At 47.5% G+C, this 21,324-nt stretch overlaps 1 protein-coding gene across 1 annotated transcript in view; it reads left to right on the top strand.

Annotated features, from left to right (window-relative positions):
* The window catches only part of LOC146181093 (neprilysin-1-like), a 41,372-nt gene extending 25,084 nt beyond the window's left edge, over positions 1 to 16,288 (top strand). Inside the window, exons 4-5 of the mRNA XM_084575707.1 lie at positions 12,207 to 12,350; positions 15,938 to 16,288. Coding sequence (XP_084431833.1) covers positions 12,207 to 12,350; positions 15,938 to 16,288 — 495 coding nt within the window. The remainder of the gene's footprint in view (positions 1 to 12,206; positions 12,351 to 15,937) is intronic.
* The last annotated feature ends 5,036 nt before the right edge of the window (positions 16,289 to 21,324 follow it).

Here is a 21,324-nt window from a genome sequence, read left to right as displayed (position 1 = left end):
TCGCTCCATCCGTTCGTTTTGGTTCGCTTCGTGTCCGTCCGTAAGCGCCCGCCGTTCTGTCCTCGCTTTTCACGTTGTAACCTAGTGTGCTGTGCTTGGACCTGTCTTCTGTCTCTGATGGTGTCTGTTAGCGACGCCAAGAAGCGTATTTTGACAGCCGAGGCGTAGCGGGACCCACCGGCCGCGCTGCCGAGCGCAGTTACAAACTGCTCTACGAGTCGTGCATGGGCCCATCGTCGATCCGCGCAGCGTCATCCCTATCCAGGGACAGTATCCAGAGTTTTGTAATGTGCAGGATTTTTTTTGTCTGTATTTACTTGAAGGACTATGAGAGATGATCGCGAGTTTGTTGGTTTGCGCATTACCGTCGCTCATCCCACTGGTAGATACTTGTTGGTGAAACGAGCGAGAATGCAATTTATTTTGAGATGAAAGAATCGTGCGTAATTTCACGTAAGTTCGAATGGCGCTTAGCATTTTCCTGCCTATGCCGTCGACGCAGTAGTTGGCACGTGTCTCGGAAATAATCGGGGGCTGCGTAAAAAAAAATGTCATGGTAATTTCTGCTTCTAGTGAGTGAAGATTGATTGGTGTACAATAGGCGATGATAAGTTAATAAAATATTTGTAATTAATTGACCAATTGATGAAACATAAAGCAAAAAAAGAAAAAAAGGAAATTGAGGAGGAAATGAAGAATGCGTTCAGAGGTGTCAAATTACTCAGAGTGGAAAGACTATTGTTGCTGACCCTAAGCATTGGTGTATAAAAATATGAAACATTAAATAAAATAAAGGAGCAAATGACAGAAATATAAATTAAATAAAAGCAAAAAATTTAAAACGTGAAGAAAGAAAACATGTGTGTGTGTGAAAGAGACGCTATCGCATCATACCCTTAACGGCGGAGCTTAAGTGTCCCCCTAATTTTTATAACAGTATTATATAATATAAATCTGACTTTATGAACACAGCGAGTCGCACTAAGCACAGACACTTCGCAGTAATGTGAGTTGACTTTTCAAATTTATTTTCGTTTCAGCCGAGTACCTCTTCTTCCGAGTTCCTCGAAGCTTCCCATGACAGCGCTTTCATATGAGGTTAAGGATTCAAATGTCTACTATCTAACAGTCTAACAGAGGGAATAAACAAGATATCGGCATATTTACAAAATGAACTGAATTTTAGATGGCTGTCAATTAGCGAATCATCGGGTGACTCTACAAAACACAAAAAAGTGTAGCGCGCGCTTCGTTACTTTATCGGCCACGCTGGCAGGTATGAAGGCACAGAATGCAAACATGAGCTGGCGCGCTGGACGCGGACCGAACTTCGCATGCATTATCACGTGATAGCATCTTTCGAAACGGGCTGGACGTGAGCATATTACAAAACACTAGTGGGATGTTATCTTTTCCTGCTTTACCAGACGCCGCGGGTGTGGCAGCGGCTTTTCCAGCATGAAACACGCACCTCGGGCACACTAGACAGCCGTATTGCTCTCTGCACCAAGCCCTATCATTTCGTACAACTAGACGCCGCGGGTTTGGCAGCGGCTTTTGCAGCATGAAACACGCACCTCGGGCGCACTAGACAGCCCTGTTGCTCTCTGCACCAAGCACTACCATTTCGTACGACTGTGAAAAGTAGTTTCGGCAATCATGCCCTTGCCTTAAATCAAATACACAATGGTAAATGCAACCTACGTTCCAAAGGGGTCAAAGAACGTATTTGAACTATAGCGTTCGTTATGCATTTATTGCGCCTTCTTCCGTGTCCTCCATCGAATCATAAGCTTATCCTTCAAGTTAACAAGGCTCCATAGCACGCAAAACAACCTTGCTATTTTAGGTGATAGCACGTTCTGTGAGCTAGCTCCCAGTCAGAGAGACGTGAATTGTAATGCTTTACATGATGCAAGTGACACTTGTAAAGCCGATTAGGATTGCAAACGAGCGGTCGCATGCACGCGTATACCTTGTTTCCGTGCGCGTCTACGACGGTTCGCTTGCTGCAGAAGGGTACGCAGCAACATGCTGGCATCATTCCGAATAGAGCTTGGTGCAAGCAGCGACTGCTGTGATGTTAAAAAAATGAAACAATCACTTGTGAGCATTCCAATGCACCTTGCGGTGCAAGCATGGGTTGCACGAAGGCGCACGTTGACAGCGTACTCGATTGGATGCGCGGGCGGACTGAACAAAACATGGCCGCCGCGCAAAGTTTGTCTCTTACACAAAATGGCGCTAACTTTTGTAAAGCCTCTATTAAGTCTTCACACTGGACGGGGTCGCACAAGAAGTGGGAAGACGTCCCTTTCAGTACGGCACTCCCACTTTCACCACGCACACCTCTGTCTTCCAATACTTAGTCTTCGTTCCTCTGAGACAATTTCCCCCTGCGCAGCCGAAGCCCGCTGAGTTTGGGCACTAAGGACAGACACAAGCATAGCGCTGACCCAGCCTTCCTCCTTTTCTCTCTAATCTACGCACTCGCGCCGCACTTTCGCTTTCTCTTCCTTCCTCTTCGCTTGCGCTTCCTCTTCAGGCTTGCTCCATAGCATCTTTCCACCTGAAAAGAGCAGGGCATGCTCTAAAGTGCCTGACCACACACACTTACGGGGAAACATAGCCTGTGGCATACACAGTCCAATCTAATCGGGAATGTCCGAACAAAATCCCAGTCCAAGTACGTGGAAGCCGGCCGGGGAGCACGGATGCCGACGCTGCAACGCTGTGGCCGCGTGGACCTACTCAGATTCCAGCCTAGCGCATTGCTCACACCACGGCGCATAGAAGTTTACGAGTAGGTATAGCATGTTTCTGGCCACAAAGTAGAAGTGGATGGCTTGAATTTGAAGACGTTCGCTGGATGATGATGCACATGGGCTCGCTTTACACTTCGTTCAGCGAAGACGTCCTGCTTGGCTCGAACTTTGGCTCCTTGGGAAGCTTGCCCTCATCCTGCTTTTCATCTTCTTTGCGAGATGAGGAATTACCAGCCTTGTTTTCCACCTTTACAGACTCATCTCTTTGCTCAGCCTCACTGTTGCTGCCCTCCACTGCCTTGGTCCCGTTCTTGGTATCTCCGTTGACTCCTTCCGTTTCCTTGGGCTTCCTTATCAGGAACAATATTATACTTGTGTAAGCTCAGATTTGGTACTTTCTGTCCAGCATCTCCATCGAGTGCATGGTTTGTGTCACCACATGTAATCTCTGCAACCACGAGGGCGAAAACATTGCTATCCAAGCCTTCAACTTGAGCCCTACGATTTTTTCGACGCTATGCTCAGCAGACAGATCTCTGTCCAGTCGAGTGTTGGTCTCGGTGAGCTGATGCGGGCGCTCCATACCTTCGCCGGAGGAGCTGTTGCTCTCCTATGCGGGGTGGGCGCCCCTACTATGCTGCAGCTGTTGCTTCTTGAGCCATTCTCGCAGCGTCCTTTGAAAGCACACACGTATACCAGACCACCATCCACCTTGATTGGCGGTAACAAACGCTCCAGCAGCTCCCACACCTTCCACTCACACTCGGCCAACAACCTCGTTTTGAGGTTCTGGATTTCCTTGGCATGCTTGGTCGTGAGTGTCTCCAGCTCAGTGCTGAACGCCTTGGCCTGGGCTTGGCTTTCCGTTCCTATGCCTACATGGCCTCTTCCACTTCCTTGTTTTTGGTGTACAGTTCGTCATTCTCGGCCCGTTGTTCGTACAATTCGCGACGAACATCTGACAGCTGCCTCATGTGCCTGGGTAAGCTGCAGCTGCCTTCGTCATCCACGGCCTTTATGCGTGAAAGCTAATTCACCACAGCTGTGGGTCTCGACGATCGCGAATGGACAGGGTGAAACTCCTTGGCCAGGTGGGTCTTCTCGCTTCGCTGCTTCAAAGCGTCCAGACGGTTCTGGTGCCTCGCCTGCTCCCCCTCCAGCTCTGTCTGGTGCATCTTACTCAGTTCCTTCACTTTCTCCTTAGAGGCATAGCATTTGACAGCCATCTTATGGGCCACCTAGTCGAGCGACTGCCGCAGTTGCGCGCACACTGCCTCCGCCTCCTGTCGCTCGCGCTCCAGGATCTCCTGGTGTGAGTGCTACAGTTCCTCCTCTCGCGAATGCACTCGTTCATACACTGCACTGTTTCTTATGCCTGTAGCAGTTCCACCGTCAGCTGGTGCACCAGCTGCTGTGGCTGTACCGAACGCTCCTCATCCAGCGTTTGCTGGATTTTGGAGCTTTTCTACTGTTGCTGCACCTTGCTCAGCTGGTGATCAAACTTCCACCTCAACTCCTCATCACCTTGGTGGCAGTTGAGAGGGTGTGCTGTAGCCCAGCCTCCAAGTCACGCTTCCGCTCGGCCAGCTGCCTCCGAAAGTGGGCCTCTTACTGGGGTCGGCGGCAGCGATGCCCAAAGGCAACTGACCTGTTATGTTCATATCAGCCGGCACTAGGCATCGAACGTCGCACAGGAGAGCTGCCACCGCCACAGTGTGAGCAGCCATGGGGCATCTGAAGTATCCTGTCGCTGGAAGACCTGCTCCAGGAGGCGCTGAGCACCAGAGTCCAGCTGCTGGGGAGGATTAAGCCGCTGCGAGCGCCTACGTCTAGCGGCGCCGGCCGCTGCGTCTTCGGCGCCTTTGGCTAGTGGTTGAATCTGGTCGTTCGCCACGTCTGGTGCTTGGCTCAAGGAGTGCGTCTAGCATCATCCCACCCCTGCCACCAAATGTAACGGTGCAGGATGATGACACTAAGGACAGGCGCAGGCAAACCGCTGACCTAACCGTCCTACTTTTCTCTCATTCACACGCTGGTGCACAGGGCTTGCACTTCATCACACTTTAGCCATAACACACACACACACACACACACACACACACACACACACACACACACACACACACACACACACACACACACACACACACACACACACACACACACACACACACACACACACACACACACACACACACACACACACACACACACACACACACACACACACACACACACACACACACACACACACGCGCACACACACACACACACACACACACACACACACACACACACACACACACACACACACACACACACACACACACACACACACACACACACACACACACACACACACACACACACACACACACACACACACACACACACACACACACACACACACACACACACACACACACACACACACACACACACACACACACACACACACACACACACACACACACACACACACACACACACACACACACACACACACACACACACACACACACACACACACACACACACACACACACACGCACACACACACACACACACACACACACACACACACACACACACACACACACACACACACACACACACACACACACACACACACAAACACACACACACACAGCCTTCTCCACCATACACACAAGGAAAGGCACGCAGTTCCTGCTTTCTTCATCTGAGGTCATACCTATTATGGTGCTTCCTTCCTTTTTTTCTTTTTTTTGTTCCTCATGAAAACCATGTCGATTGCCATATAAGACTTTTTAAGTCTGCTGTACACTGTTCCTGACAGCGGGTGCATATGTTGTATTTGAGTGTTTCGTGTCTGCCGAGAAAGCACTTGTTAGGTATGTGTGGTGTCTAGGTTACGTTTATTATTACTTTGTTAGGAAAAATGTTTTGTTTTAGAGTGAGCCCTTCCGTGTTGTCAAACAATGGCGTTGGTGTTGCTTCATATACCCCAAGCCTGCTGTCGTGTTTTATTTGGTGCGTACATAGCGCATCCTCAATCTGCCAGGGGCGCCTTTAGTGAGCATTGTTTCGTAAGGATTTAAGGCTATCGCGTTAGCCAAGGAGTTGGAGTGTGGGGCCTTGTGCCTGTCAACAAGCCCACCCGCATGCGCGGCGGCCGTGTACGCGGCTGCGTTTTCCCCGTCCGGGTCAGTATATATGTCCCGGTGTCTATATATACTTTGATAAATTTAAGGAATTGGTCTGAAGCATGTCTTTACTTAATATATAGATAAAGCCAACGTTAGCCAAAGTCCTCGTTTACCTGACCAATGTAGCAAATGGTTCCGCAACTACGAACCCTTCCTGGCGCCTTGGTCGGCCTTCAAAACGAGTTTTTCCGACCAGTTCGTCCGTCCCGCTGTGCGCAAACTGCGCGCCGAACAACGCCTCGAAGCCCGCGCTCAGCATCCTGAGGAAACGTTCACCAGCTACATAGAGGACACTGTGGATCTTTGTATACGTGTTGATCCTTCTATGTCCGAAGCTGACAAGATCACCAATATCCTGAAGGGAATCTCCGACGATGCCTTTCAAATGTTGACGGCCAGAAACCCTCAAACCGTCGTCATTGTGATTCAGTTCTGTCAGAGGTACGATGTGCTCAAGAGGCAATGAGCTTCTACTCGGCGTTCTCTCGTGAACGATCGGTTATTCGCGCCTCCGACAGCATGCGGTCTCACTTCTGAACCACCTTCCCTCCTTCCCGAGATCAAGGCCTTTATACAGAAGGAAATGGCTCGCCAACTGTCGCTCCTCCCTGCATCTGCCGCATGCCACACCATCGCTAGATTCTGCACTTCGATGCACCATCCAGGAGCAAGTTGCAGAAGGTTTATCCCAAAGCTCTCAAATTACACCTGTGAGAGCCCCGCTAACGTACGCCGCTCTCGCCGCCAGACCACCAACCTGCCCTGTCGAGTATGCTGTGCCGTTACCACCGCCACCACCTCCGCTCCGCCCCTATCTGCCTCCTCGATGTCCGGTCAACAATACCTGGTGGACCTCCGAGAACCGCCCAATCTGTTATTCATGTGGCGTTCCTGGCCACGTCGCCCGGCTTTGTCGCCAGCGCGCGCAGTAGTACCGCAATGGCCTCCACCTTTACAGTTCCAACCACAGTTCAAACTATGAACCCTCCCCCTGTCACTGCTGGCACTTCTCCGGATTCATTTTATTCTGACCGCTCCTCCCACTCCTCCCGCCGATCGCCATCTCCCCGCCGTCGTTCCCTCTCGCCGCTGCGCCGTCGCTCTCCTGCTGGCCCGGAGGAAAATTAACAGCCACAGTTCCGGAGGCAAGAACTGCGTTTTCTTCTACTTGTGCAAGTCCTCTGTTTTCCCCGGCCAACGTTATCGAAGGGTTTGTTGATGGCGTCGCAGTTCTTGTGCTTGTGGAGACTGGCGCCACTGTGTAAGTGTCAACCTTTGCCGCCGACTTCGTAAAGTTACGACGCCTGTTTCAAAATTTTTTCTGCGAACTGCCAACTCACATCGCATTCAACCGCTTGCGGCGTGCAATGCCTGAATTGTCATTTGGAGTGTTTTGCAAATCACCGAATTTCTTTTGCTATCTCATTGCTCTCACATACTGATTCTGGTTTGCGACTTTCTCAATAGTCATCATGCGATTATTGATTGTGCCCGAGCCAGTATCGAATTGTCTCCGCTTTCACCTGCCATTGCTTAGTCCTGCCTTTCGCCCTTCTGACCCTTTGTGGTGGCTACAGCGTCAGATACTTCTCTAACCCGTTGCCTTGTCCGTCAACGCTTCTTTGTGGAGAACGTCTTGGTCATGCCCAGTCCCTTGATGACGCTACGACATATGCCCTCTCAGAAGACAGAGCCCCACTTCAGCTCGATACTATTGACTTTCCTGCTTCTGTACAGAACGAAAACTCCACCGCAGCTTTTTCTGGCTGTCTTTATGCCAGCCTTTCAGCAAATCAACGCGACCAGCTCGTTAGCTTGCTTCGGCACTTCCGTTCCTCATTCGACCTTCCTCAATCATCATTGGGGCGCATATCTGTAGTCACTCACTGCATCGACACAGGTACGCAGGCCCCGGTACGTCAGCGCCCTTATCGCTTATCGGCTGCAGAACGTCAAGTCATCACCGAGCACAGTAATTAGATGCTTCAGAGGGGCGTCATCAGGCCTTTGTACAGCCCTTGGCCTTCTCCAGTTGTTCTCGTGAGGAAAAAGGATGGCTGTATACGGTTCTGCTTTGATTACAGGCGATTGAACAAGCTAACGTGAAAAGACGTGTACCCCCTTCCACGTATTGATGACGCTCTCGATTGCCTTCAAGGTGTCGAATTCTTTTCATCTCTGGACCTTCGCTCTGGCTACTAGCAGGTACCCATGGCAGTTTACGATCGACCAAAAATCGCTTTTGTGACACCTGACGGTCTCTATGAATTTAACGTCATGCCTTTTGGATTGTGAAACGCGCCGGACACCTTCGAGCTCATGATGGACACAATTCTGTGCGGACTCAAGTGGCATGACTGCCTTTGTTACCTGGACGATGTTGTCCTGTTTTCAAAAGGTTTTACGTCACATTTGGATCGTCTCCACCATGTTCTAAAGTGTTTGACTGATGCCGGCCTGCAACTAAATTTGAAAAAGGGCTGCTTCGAAACTCGCCAGCTTCCTATATTGGGACACGTTGTTTCGAAAGACAGTGTTCGTCCAGATCCTGCGAAACGCCGTGCAGTAGTTCAGTTTCCACGTTCAACTTGTCTAAAGGAGCTGCGTAGTTTTATCGGCCTGTGCTCGTATTTTCGTCGCTTCGTCCGCAATTTCGCTCCGATCTCGACGCTGACTGAGCTCCTTGCCTGTGACGACATTCTTCCGTCTTGGACATTCGACTGTGATGAGGCCTTTTTGACGCTTCGACGCCTTCTAGTGTCGCCTTCGATTCTCCGTCATTTTGACCCTGCGGTGCCTGCCGAAGTTCAAACTGATGCCAGCGGTGTAGGCTAGGTCTCGGTGCTGTCCTTGCACAACGAAAGCCCGGCTACCCAGCCGTACGTTGTTGCTTATGCCAGCCGCACCTTAACAAAGGCCAAAAAGTATTCTGTAACCGAAAAGGAGTGATTGGCCATCATTTAGGCCATTGGGAAGTTCCTTCCATATCTCTACAGTCGACCCTTTTATGTTGTTACGGCCCATCACGCACTCTGCTGGTTGTCCACCCTTAAAGACCCAACCGGCCGTCTTGCTGGTTGGGCCCTCCGCTTACAAGAGTACGACATTTAGGTCACCTACCGGTCTGGCCTTAAGCAATCTGATGCTGACGCCCTAAGTCAACTCTTCAATGCGGCTCTGACTCATCTTCACTAGATATTGCCGACATGCCTAATAAACAAAGGACCCTTGGATCGCTTCTCTTCTCACGCTTCTATCTACACCACCTCTGCGCCCAGCTTCACGAACGCTTCGCGGCCCAGCTCGTCATTTTGCCATCCGCGACGGCATGCTTTACCGCCGAAATTACCTTTCCTACGGACGCAAGTGGCTCCTTGTCATTCCGCGGCACCTCCGTTCGGATATATGCGCCGCTTTTCACGCCGATCCTGAGTGTGCCCACGCCGGAGTGTTAAAAACGTACACTCGTCTTCGCATCCGCTATTACTGGCAGGGTATGTACCGCTTCGTGCGTCATTACGTTCGCGCATGCCAGGAATGCCAACGCCGCAAAAACCCCCTACACCACTCCACCGTTCCGATGCAGCCCTTACCCTGCACCAGCCCGACATTCAATCATGTGGGTATTGATCTTTACTGACCACTACCAGTCACTCCAGCTGGTAACCGTTGGGTCATTGTGGCTGTTGACCACCTTACCCGGTACGCAGAAACATCTTCTTTACCTTCTGCGTCAGTACCAGACGTTGCGTCTTTCGTCCTGCACCATCTCGTTCTGCGCCACGGTTCAACTAAAGAATTGCTCAGTGACCGTGGCCGTGTTTTTCTTTCTGAGAGCATTTAAGCCTTTCTTCAGCAGTGCCGCATTTTCCACCGTTCTACCTCGGCCTACCTTCCGCGGACGCCGACAAATGGCATGACGGAACGTTTTAACCGCACCTTGAGTGACATGCTGACCATGTATGTCGCGTCCGACCACTGAAACTGGGACCGGCTTCTCCCATTCGTCACGTACGCTTATAATACTGCCATACAAAGCATGACCGGCTTCTCCCCTGTTTTCCTTCTATACGACCGTGAACCCACCTGAACCATGGACACGATACTCCTTTATCGCCATGAAACCTCCGAAGCAACTGCCGTTTCTCAAGCGGCGGCATATGCAGAAGAATGTCGCCAGCTGGCCCGATCATTTACCAAAATAGAAGCCTGGGCGAGTTGGTATGTATACATTCTAAAACAGCGCAAAAGAACAGGGACGAGAGAACGAAACGTACAACACGAGCGCTGACTTACAACTGATTTATTGAACATAAGTGAGCAATGTATAAGAAGAAAACTGGGTGATAAAACCAGAAGTAGTCAACGTCAAACATGGTGTAGGGGCCGTAAAAGCGATAAGAGCGTGGTAGGTTGATGAGGGTAAAAGACGATATAATCTAAAAAGAGATGATAGAAGTGAACAGATACATTCGAAAGATGGGAAGCAGTTAATGTGACAAGGTGTAAAGAGCCATAAAAACGATAAAAGCGAAGCATCCAAACATGATAAAATTGATAAAGTATACAAAAGGAGTGGAATGCATAAAATTGACCGGTTACTGCTAAAAACTGCTTAAACTTTAACGGCGAGTTAAACGATGGCGATCAATGTTCTGCAGATAGAAACCTTATTTCATTTTCGGACAGAAGCACAGACGGAGCACTGGCACAGGTGTATTTATTAGTTTTTATGTTAAAAGCCTCAATCCCTTCCCTAGTCAGTTGATCAGCGTGATGTCCTATGACTCTGCATTGTTGAAAATCTGGTAGACATTCGCTGCAGTTTTTGATATGGTCTGCGATATGTCCTTTGTCACCTTTTTGCACATCTTTGTTGTGTTCTCGCAAGCAATCATTTACAACCCAGATCCAAGGTCAGCAGCGGTTCCTTCGCGCACCGTCTTGTCCAGCTCCTTCATACAGCACAGACTCCCTCTTGTGGCTTTGGGTTCCTGCCACACCCTCCGGCCTCTCTACAAAACGTGCTTCCAAATACCATGATCCATATCGGGTTATTTGCCAGACCTCTCCGGTGAACTACGTTATAGAACCGCTGGCACCAACACTGGATATGCGTCGCCGCGGCGTGAACCAGTGCAAGTTGACCGCCTCAAGCCCTGTTATGACCCGCCCGCTGTGTCGACGCCATGAGTCAGCAGGATGCCTTCTTTTTCTCTCGGGGATAATTGTAGTGCCACACTAACGCTCGGTGACTGGCGACGGTGACAAAGACGACGAGCGTATGCCGAAAGGCGCGTGCTACTGACCCGCTAGTTAAACGTTCGACCGGAGCACCGACCGGATATTGAACGTACCCTTATATATATATGAAGGAAAGAAGCCAACAGTCGGCGAGGCCAAGGAAAGCGTTAGGGATGGTACTTTATGTCTTTTTTTTTAATGTTTACTTGGACAATCACAGACATAAGTACTGTAATCTGTTTAGGGGAAAGATAATTAGACACAAAGTAGAAGAAAAAACAACGTGCCGATGGTGGGATCCGAACCCACGACCTCCGAATAACGCGTCCGGTGCTCTTCCAACTGAGCTACAACGGCCGCTGCCCCCCCCCTGCTACTTTCTTGGGTATTTATGTTGTCTGTATACGAACCTTGAGAGTGTTGGAAGAGCACCGGATATATATATATATATATATATATATATATATATATATATATATATATATATATATATATATATATATATATATATATATAATCGCATTCGCCACGGCCGTATACCTCCGTTCCATAAGAGCCAGCTACCGCTTATAAAACTCTCCGTCAGAAGAGAACAGCGAAGGCGCCGCTATATGTCACTCAGGGCCTCATCACCGCTCACGATGGCTGACGACCACAATGTCGCCTCCCCACCGCCAGTCCCTTTTATAGGTCGTAGTTTTATGCTTATATGAAATAGTTATTTTTTATTATAATGCTACAGATGTCTCGTTAACCGATACGAGCCAGTGTTTCAGCATACATACAATCAGAATGTACGCACTAAGGCACGGTGTTTTTAGCTCACATGTTTTAGAATTCTGCGCCCGAAATGAAATACCTAAGCTGTATCTTTTACAAGTCTGAATAGCGTTATTCATGTCACGTCAGGCGTTCATTTATTTTTTCCCGGTGCCTTAAATGGTACGCTTAGATTCGTTTCGTTTGCCGCATAAGTGCTGGACTTTGTGCACTTTTTCGACATTTGCAGATTGCTGGCCACGAAGTGATGCACGCCTTTGACGTTATTGGCATCGAGAGGAACGTACGGCAGGGAGCAGTCAGCCTCGAAAACACCGTGGCCAAGCAGTTGTACATATCAAATGTTCTCTGCCTCCGATCTTCGTACTTGCAGGTGCGCTCCCATCTAGAACCTCACACGCGTAGGGATTAATTGCAGTGTGTTCATTGGTAACGACAGAGTTGTGGGACATCTAAGTACACCTTAAATGTAAATAATCCTAAATGGAGTAAAATGGAAGTAGCATGTCTTCTAGCACACTTCCCTAGCGAAAAAACTCTATGAGTCACAATAACCTCATACAGATTCCTCATACTAAACTCTTATAATTCTCATATAATCTCATACACATATCATTCAACGTATGAGAAATATCTAAAGATTGTATGATATTTGTGTGAGGTTAGTATGAGCTTTTATGAGAAATCTGTATGAGGTTATTGTGACTCATACGTTTTTTTTCGCTAGGGTTCCTGTTAAAAAGGGCTTGTTGTTGAAGCCCTGGGTCAAAGTTGTAAACGCTAGAAATAAAGAAGCCAATCTTCCCTTGAAAATAAGCAAAAGTCCCACAATTACGAAGATTTTATGCAAGGTTTCTAGGACCTCTAAGTAATAGCTTCAAAAGTTCAGGATATGCGGTTAAATGTTTGCCATCATCAGTAATACTTACTGATGAAAGCAAACATTTAGCCGCGGCACCAGGATTTTTGATATTTCGTTAATGTTTCAGTAAATAAATATTGTTTACAAAATATATGCTTCTGCTACCACATTATGCCATTCCTTATGGTACGTTTTGAAACTCTACTTCAGCGCTTAGAGCGAATACGATGTCTTTACGATGGAGTGCACCAGAGGATATAGTACTTCCTTTGTACTTCCTTATAGGCTTATTTCTGTTTGGAATGTAGACCATAACAGTGACTTGGGGAATGCAGAACATTGAGCGGGATTTATGTGCAAATTAAAGGGATGGTTACGGCTACAATAAAAAAAACTAAAGCAGGAAACGGCGTAGTTAAAATAATGAGCGTGAGAGGTAATCCACATCTCTGCTCAACGTCATCCCGGAGTATCCTCTTTCCTTCTATGTCGTATTCCGTCTTATTTTCTTTATTCCTCTTTTCGCTTCTATTCTCTTCTGGCCGCTTAAATTGGATTGGCTTGCATTTGCCTGTTTATTTTTAGAGACGTCGCCAAAAATACAACTGGTGTCAGGCACACGAAGACTGCTCAGAGTTCCTGGGCTCCCAACATTCGCACTGTTTGTAAAAGTAGAAACAACAAAAAAAGGCGATCTTTGTTTTTTGCGCTTGCTATTTGTTTTGCCCTATTAGCAAGATGACGCGCGTTAAAGTAAAAACAAACTACTGCCTCTCCCGTAATCGAGATAGATGTAAGTATGAAATGATTGCAGCGGCACCCTTTTTAATGATTTCGCCGTGCCGTCCTTTTGTAGATTTTGAAGGCGAAACTAAGGGGTAAAAACCGTGCCCAATCATTTATCAGCGCATTCTAGGTATGTTCAGGTTGACGGCGAATGGTAAGCCCTCTCTTATTTGCAGAGAACACTCACTGTAACGAAAGCGCTTGGCATTGGAAGTACGCGTAACTTCACCGCTATTCCGTTCGATTAAAATGCACGCAGATGAATGCAGTTAACCTGCCGCCGAGTTGATGGTCAGCACTGTCGACTACTATGGGCCTTCCATTGAACAAGCTTGCGGATATTCAGCAGCTTTTTGAACGGTACAGCATCCCACTGTGCGAAAGCTCTGCATCGATCTGCAAGACGAATAAAGTTTGCCGACACAAGCAGCTTTCAGGCATTTGTCAAGTGACCCGTATGTGTTATGAGAGTTCGGTCCATATCAGAAATGTATTTTCTCATCATTGATGGAACCCTGTCTTTCCGCAACGAGAGAGAGAATCTGTTGTTTTATTTCGCAGTGGTAGGCATATAGCGGAAACGACATGCTGATGTTAAACTGTGTAAGCACTGTAAAAGCAACTGCGGGGCTAAAAGGGTACGCTTTGCCCATGCTGTCAGAATCGTAGTCACAGATGTTTACATGCTGTAAAATGCGTAACATTTCCGGCGAAAGCCATCATGGTGTGCAAAATACCTCAACACATCTTGTCATCACGGCTCCCCGAAGTGGATATGCTTCGGAATGAGGAAACATACGAAGAAGATGCTTAAAAGGACTAAAGAAGGAATGTAAGTGCAGATTACGACGGAATACAAAGAGAAAGATTGAGTTAGTGGGCAGGCTGCGCCAAATGAAAAAGTATCGGAAGGAGATCACTTTGAGGAAGCAAGCGCTGCCATGAGACCTGCCGTCGTATGGCTGAGTCACACCAGTAGCCTCCAGTTCCGCTGTAAAGGGTGGTGGGGCGGAGCTAGCATCATAGACGCGCAAAATACAATATCAGCAGAAATCAACTATCTACATGGCGGGCACATCGTTCGAAAATACTTCAGCTGCGGAACTATATTTATTTCGCGTTGTTACGCTTAAGTAATCTTACATGTTTCTGCTGAATTCTATTCTTTTCAAATTGTACGCGTTCAAGTCTAGAAAATTATTTGCTAAAAGGTACACGTGCGTTTCCATAGCTAAATTCAATAAATCCGATTTATTAACTTACAGGCCTCGCGCTCCTTTTCAGTTTATTAAAATTGCCATCAACGTCACTTCTAATTTCCTACAATGTAACCAGAACGAGGAAGAACATATTTCAGTGCATATGTGCCAACGTTACAGCGATAATCTAATTCATCTACCACGCATTACAATACGCCAGTCAAGCCTTCACATGTGCGGTCTCTCACGACATCAGTAAACTAACCCAACTATCAGCTGCCACACTTCGACCTCCAGAATAGATGTTTTGACAGTGATACTAGCAACCATGATGATAAGCCATTATATAGAAGCACACTTGAACGATTGCACTATCCTTAATAGGAAACCTAGAGGCAGGCGATCACAAGTTTCCTACTGAGTGTCAGGAGTTTGGCTCCATAACTACCTGAGGGTATTATGCAAGAGCTTATGGGCTCGCTGGGACTAAAATTCGTCGCTGTATCTGAAAAAAACATGGCGCAATTCAAAAGGTGTCGGGCAAAATTATGCGCGTAATTTCATATCAACCACACTCTGTGCATGGTTAAGGATAATGTCATGCAATTTCGCTCACTTTGGAGACTAGTTGTCAAGTTGGAGGACAGTTTTCGATTGAAATTAGAAACGACGAGAAATATACTTCTAGCTATATGCACCGAATTATAAGTGTACGTGTGCATAGAGAAGTGCGGCATATTCTGTGCCGTCGTTTCCCCCAAGCAAACTTAAAAAAAAAAACTGACAAAAACAGCAGAATTTCGAGGCGGTGTCAAAGGATCTCTCGCGTTTATTCTCCTGGCGAAGCTAGAGCATCCCATGCAACTTGTTCCCGTAGCTTCTACTCGTACTCGTGAACCACTTGATTTATGTTCTATACCGGATTTATTACACATGTACCCCCTGAATATACAATTATGTGTATTTATTTACAAGCGCCGGAGGCCACTGCGTTACCGCCTCCACTTGACAACGCAACTTCAAAGCTGATTTCTCTCCGGAAACAATCGAAAAAAATTCTGCCATTACAGAATCTCGCTTTCGGTGCTTGCAGTACTTATTTTGCGTGTGCAGACGGAAACCGAGCCAAGGGGCAGGAGTCTGGACGCGTTGACCGACTCGGAAGGGTTCTGCGATCTCGCGGGCCTCCAGCTATCTTATGCAGCCTACCAGAGTCTTCCGGATGCTCAGCGCTGGGCGACCGTGCCTGATGTTGGGCTCACCAGCGAGCAAACATTCTTTGTTGCTCACTGCCTGAAGTGGTGCACTACGTTTCCAGGAACTCGGCGTTCTCCGAAGTACCGTTACTGGCACAGGCGGTCGCGTTGCATTGTTCCCTTGCGTAACATGCGCGAGTTCGCCGACGCCTTCTCCTGCAAACCGGGTGATCGCATGAACCCTGTGAAGAAGTGCAGTTTCTGGTAAAATTGTGCAAATTAGACGAGCGCTTTTGTGGCGTTACTTTTACAGATTTGCCTGATTTGCTCGTTTCATGTTTCATTGCTATTTAGGAACTATTCGAGGAGGGGAAACAAAACAAGTGGCAAGTAATGCCGACTAGGCGAGACCCTCGACATACCTAAACAAAGGTCTAATCCCAACGGACAACGCCAATGAAGATTGCGGATCCATGTTATACGACACTGTGTTGTAGCATTGATTTAACAACAGATTTTCGGTACCTAATTCTTTAGTGCGCTTTATAGTACCGTAGTGCGGGGTGACCGCATGAACCCCGGAAAGAGGTAATAGGATAGGATAGGATAGGAAATACGTTAATTTCTCTAGGGAGGTCTTGTGCTAGTAACAGAAGAGGTCCATCTTCCGTCTTCTCACAGGGTCGGTGCCCCTATTCCAGGACTCCGCTGCTAGCTGGGCCTGCTGGATCAGACCTAGTTGGCAATGCGGATCTCCGCTGGAGAGCCGGCTCTCCCACTGTTCTGCATTTGAGTCTTTACAAAAGCTAGCGTTATTTCTGCATTGCCACGTGATGTGGTATAACGAAGGTTTGCTACCACACCATGGGCAGGTGTCCCGATATTGCGATGGGTAAATCTTGCTTAGGATATGCAGGTTAGGGAATGTTCCTGTCTGCAGTCTTCGCCAGTACACTGCCTCTTGTTGTTTTAGATCCCGATGAGGAGGCGGATAGCGGATCCGTACCCCTTTATAGTAGTTCAGAACGTCTAAGTACGCAGGGCCGACTCGCTCGGGTAGATCGTCCGACTGGGAGGAAGCGCGGCTCGTGTACCCTCGAGCTACCTCGTCGGTGCGTTCGTTCCCCGCCATGTCGGTGTGTCCTGGCACCCAATAAATGTTGTGTGTGACCTTTGATGGGGTCGCGCTCTGGAGGAGCCTGAGCGCGGCGCGACCTATGCGACCGTTCATGCAGTTACGGCACGCTTCTCTCGAATCTAAGAATAGAAGAGGTGAAGTGTTTGGTAAAGTTGCGGAGTTATATCGGACAGTTCTGGGGTGGTAACGTTTGAAGATTTCACTACTTTGCATATGCCACGTTTACTCATTATTGAAGAGCTATTCAAGTAGTGGATACAAAACACGAGACAAGTGGTGCCGACTATGCCTAACACTCGTCATACCTAAACGAAGGTGTGATCCCAACGGACAACAAAAATATATGCGGTGCGTGTTATACTCTGTATAAACCTAGTCCAAAAACACTACAGAACCGCGTTAATAATACGACAAACTCTTCTGTAGTACTGCCCTAATAACAGACTCTTCAGTAGTTGCGTAGTACGGCTTGCAGTTCTGCATGTTTGTTTCTTATAGTTGCACTACCTTTTTGTGGTAACCACACATGCATATTATATTACTACAGATGTTAGTAGAAGCAAACGTTGCCTGCCAAAAACCGCAGAACAATTGTCATAGTATCAGCATATTTTCTGTTTTCGTTCGAATAGGAAACAAAAATGCTGTCAAAACAAAACCTTACACCGGAGAATAGAGAGGAACAAGTCAGTAAACGAGGAAATAAAAATTAGCACAACGCGCTATTACAGCGTATAAATAGATTAGGAAATATGGGATAGAGAATCTGGAACAAAGCTTCGCAATTTGATAATTTATCGAAAGAAGCTGTGCACTAGTGCACCATTACAGGTTACTGAAGACAGACGATGTGGCGGCATCTATAGAATAGTTTGTTTTAATATGAAATTAGTTGGCCCAATTAATCTCTATTTTTATAACTGAAAGTAAACAAATTTCATCCTGTCATACTTTGTCCTCAATTTACAGGCGCAAGAGGCCTCACACTAGGCTAGCCCTTAAATCACCTTTCAAACTGTCACCATGTTGCCAGTATTCTTGTTTGTCGCCGCGTAACAATTAGAAAGGAAGCCGAGACGACTAAGTTTTTTGAAGATGAATGAAGACGCTGCTCTGTGAATCGTTCCGATCTCACAGGGTTTTATCCTGAAAGCTCCACTTCCCTTTTTAAATAGGGAAACTGCAAGATATCTGCGGAAACTCGATCTTTGGCTTCCCAGGAAAGGATTCAGCTGTAGCAGATAGGAAGTAAGGAATTTCTCGTGGGAAGCTAGCTGAGAAAACCGGAGTCACGTCGCCCTGTGTGGCATGTAGTACCCTTTATCAACTTGTAATGGGCCCAAACACATCGCTATAGTATTCGTAGTTACAAATTTCTATTCTGCGCTGCCACGATGTTCCCCAGCCACCGAATCGGCCTGGCTTTGAAACTATAGCGTCGAATCGAATGTTAAATAAAACATGACCTGCTTCTTCTCCCCTTCTTGAGGAGAGTTTGTGATAACTGGTACCCTGCAGCGGTATCCTTTATCAGGACCTTTAAGGATGCCTGCCGTTTTTCAAGCCACGCGTGTCAGCATCGAACCTGCTTTCGGTGATGACTCATAATCCACCCCGCATTGTTGCGTCTCCTGCAGCTGCCGCTTGTTTCTTTTCAGGCCACGGGATCCCTTGCTCCAGGCTCTGAAATTCATACGTAGAGAAAAATTATTTTTTCCTTGCCCTATTTATTTCTCCCTCACTGACTTCCTTCCCCCTTCCCTGACGTTTTTTCTTCGGAAGCACAGGCGTATTTAAACCCGGCCAGTGATGATCTCGCTGCCCAGACGAAGTCGACTTGTCGAAACTTTTGCTCGGCCTCTGAACTGAGACCCGCCATCAACCCTGGTTCAGTGTTAAAACTGCTAGAAACACGGACAGATAGAAACACACAAACCTCCGTGTTTCTAGCGCTGGTTTATAAAAATGTCCAACCAACTCGCCTAACAAGCCACTTTGCTTGTTCATTGGATCGGAAAACATTTATTTCGTCAAAATTAAGATGCAGACGGTCCGCTCTAGATGGCCTTTATGTCCATGGCTGGCGCCGACCTTAGTGGCCCACTCTGGCCAAGGCTTGAATGCCCGGGTTCGAGCTGACCAGAACGGCCTCCCATCGCTCAAGAGAAGGAATTTCTACTAAATCTTCCGGTGGAGGTTCTTCTTTACATTGACATTGCATGTGATCATACGTGGCTGTTTCGCCACAGAACCTGCACGCGGGGTCAAAGTTATCCGGGTACATTTTTTCTAATAGATATGGGTTAAGAAAGGGTCTTGTCTGGAGTCTCCTCCAAACGGTCTCCTGTGCCTTATCGAACGTTTTGTCAGAGGGTGGAAATGTCTGCCGTTTCAATCTGTAATGACTTGAAATATCGTGAAAGATGCCAGCCCCTCTTTGGAGTACCCCATGGATACGAAGGACCCACCGACTTGGTTGACGAAACCTCGAGCCATGTTGTGGGCCGCCTCATTTCCCGGATTTCCCGAGTGAGCCAGCACCCACATCACCTCAAGTTCTCTGTACAGTTGCCTGGTCAGTTTCAGTATTTTCGGCGCCGCAGTTGAGATTCTGCCCCCCGCAAAGCAACGGACAGCAAAGTGCTCTTATTCACTGTGTACCGATGTTTTTATTGTTCTACCCTTGGCTATATTTAGCATTTCACCAACTTAGCGGTTAAAAATCTTTTTTTTTCCTATGTAATGGTCCCAATTTATTTTGCTTGCCTTATAACACGTCTAACAAGTATTCTATAAGCCAGGTTTAAAACCTAGGGGTGGAAAGAGCCCAGCAAACCTCATTATATAATCTCATGTCTTCTGTGAGTGCTGATAGCATGGTAATTCATGCCAGGGCGGGTAACCAGGGACCCATCCTTGTAGCGTTTGTGGGGACCGCTGAAGTTTGATAACGAGAAGAACATTTATGCAGACGCAGTTTCTGGTCTATTTAACGCTGAGCGTATTCTGTGTGCAGCTCTGAACGATCAGTTTGACGAGAAAAGCTTTTCCTTCGAAGAGTACAAATCTATGAAGAGGACCGCCTCCTCTGAAGTTTTATTTAGTGCGACCGCCTTCACGAGAACCCAAGTGCCATCAGAGGGCCAGAACTCTTGAGCGCAAAGGGTGTTTTCTCCAGGTAGGCTGCGAAACCTGGAAGGCGGTCCAAGTTACCGGTTTTGAATGCAAATTAACCGAATCTCAGCTCTAGTCTGGGACTATATAAAAGGAACATGTCTATGAACTGTTGTGTTCATACGCCGAGCATGCACAGATCGGTGACGTCATGTACTGCTCTCCTTCTGAGGAAATACTGGATGAGGGCCGACCTATTGCAGTAGCTTGCAGTAGTATTCAAGCTGTGTGCGTCATTTGAACAAAGGGGCACGAAAACTTGATTAGGTGCCATTTACACCCACTTCAAAGCACCGGATATCTGAGACTGTTGAATTCTCTATGCTGACCCGGAGAGGATTTAGGAGGAAATGGTTCCTGGCGACAAATAGCTCCGCGGCGACAATGCACTGAAGGCGGGCGTGGATGTTTCCCAGCAGAAATGTGGCCACAATTTCACAGTCAACTCATGCATGTGGCCACGGGTAGCTGAGCTCTCTACCCGGGGCAGTAGAAGGGACCAAATCACATAAGCAGTTTCCTCCTTGTCTCAAGGCCTACTTACCACAGAAGCTAGTTTTACAAAGCGATATGCTGCACCAGCTGACATACTGGCGGTAGTTCAGTTTTCGTGCAGAGTAAGTTTAATCCCGCGCATTTTTAATTTTAGGATTTGGAGTTTAATACGTGCTTCCAGTTTGTAACTTGGGGACCTTACAAAAAAAGAGACTTTAGGATGTGGAGGAGATTTCTGCACACAATTTAAAGCATCGCTATTTTTATTATTCGGTTGCTTTCACATTCATATCCTTGAAGGCTGTCTTCTATTATCGCGTCTATGGCAGCCGAATCGCCGTTGAGCAGTTGTTGAAGTGGGAATGCAAGTTTCTGTTCGAAAGCCATTCCGACCTAAATTGCTTGTCGGAAGCGCTTTTCTGGTATATAGGATGATGACATTGCCATTCTCGCCTAGCACTCTGGAGTATGTTTTACACACCCCTACTGAAAAACCA

This window comes from Amblyomma maculatum, chromosome 8, assembly GCF_055883805.1.
Source record: "Amblyomma maculatum isolate TAMU_Amacu chromosome 8, ASM5588380v1, whole genome shotgun sequence".
Taxonomy (NCBI): Eukaryota; Metazoa; Arthropoda; class Arachnida; order Ixodida; family Ixodidae; genus Amblyomma; species Amblyomma maculatum.
Note: the sequence above shows the minus strand (reverse complement) of the source record. Positions and strands in the feature narration are given on the sequence as shown.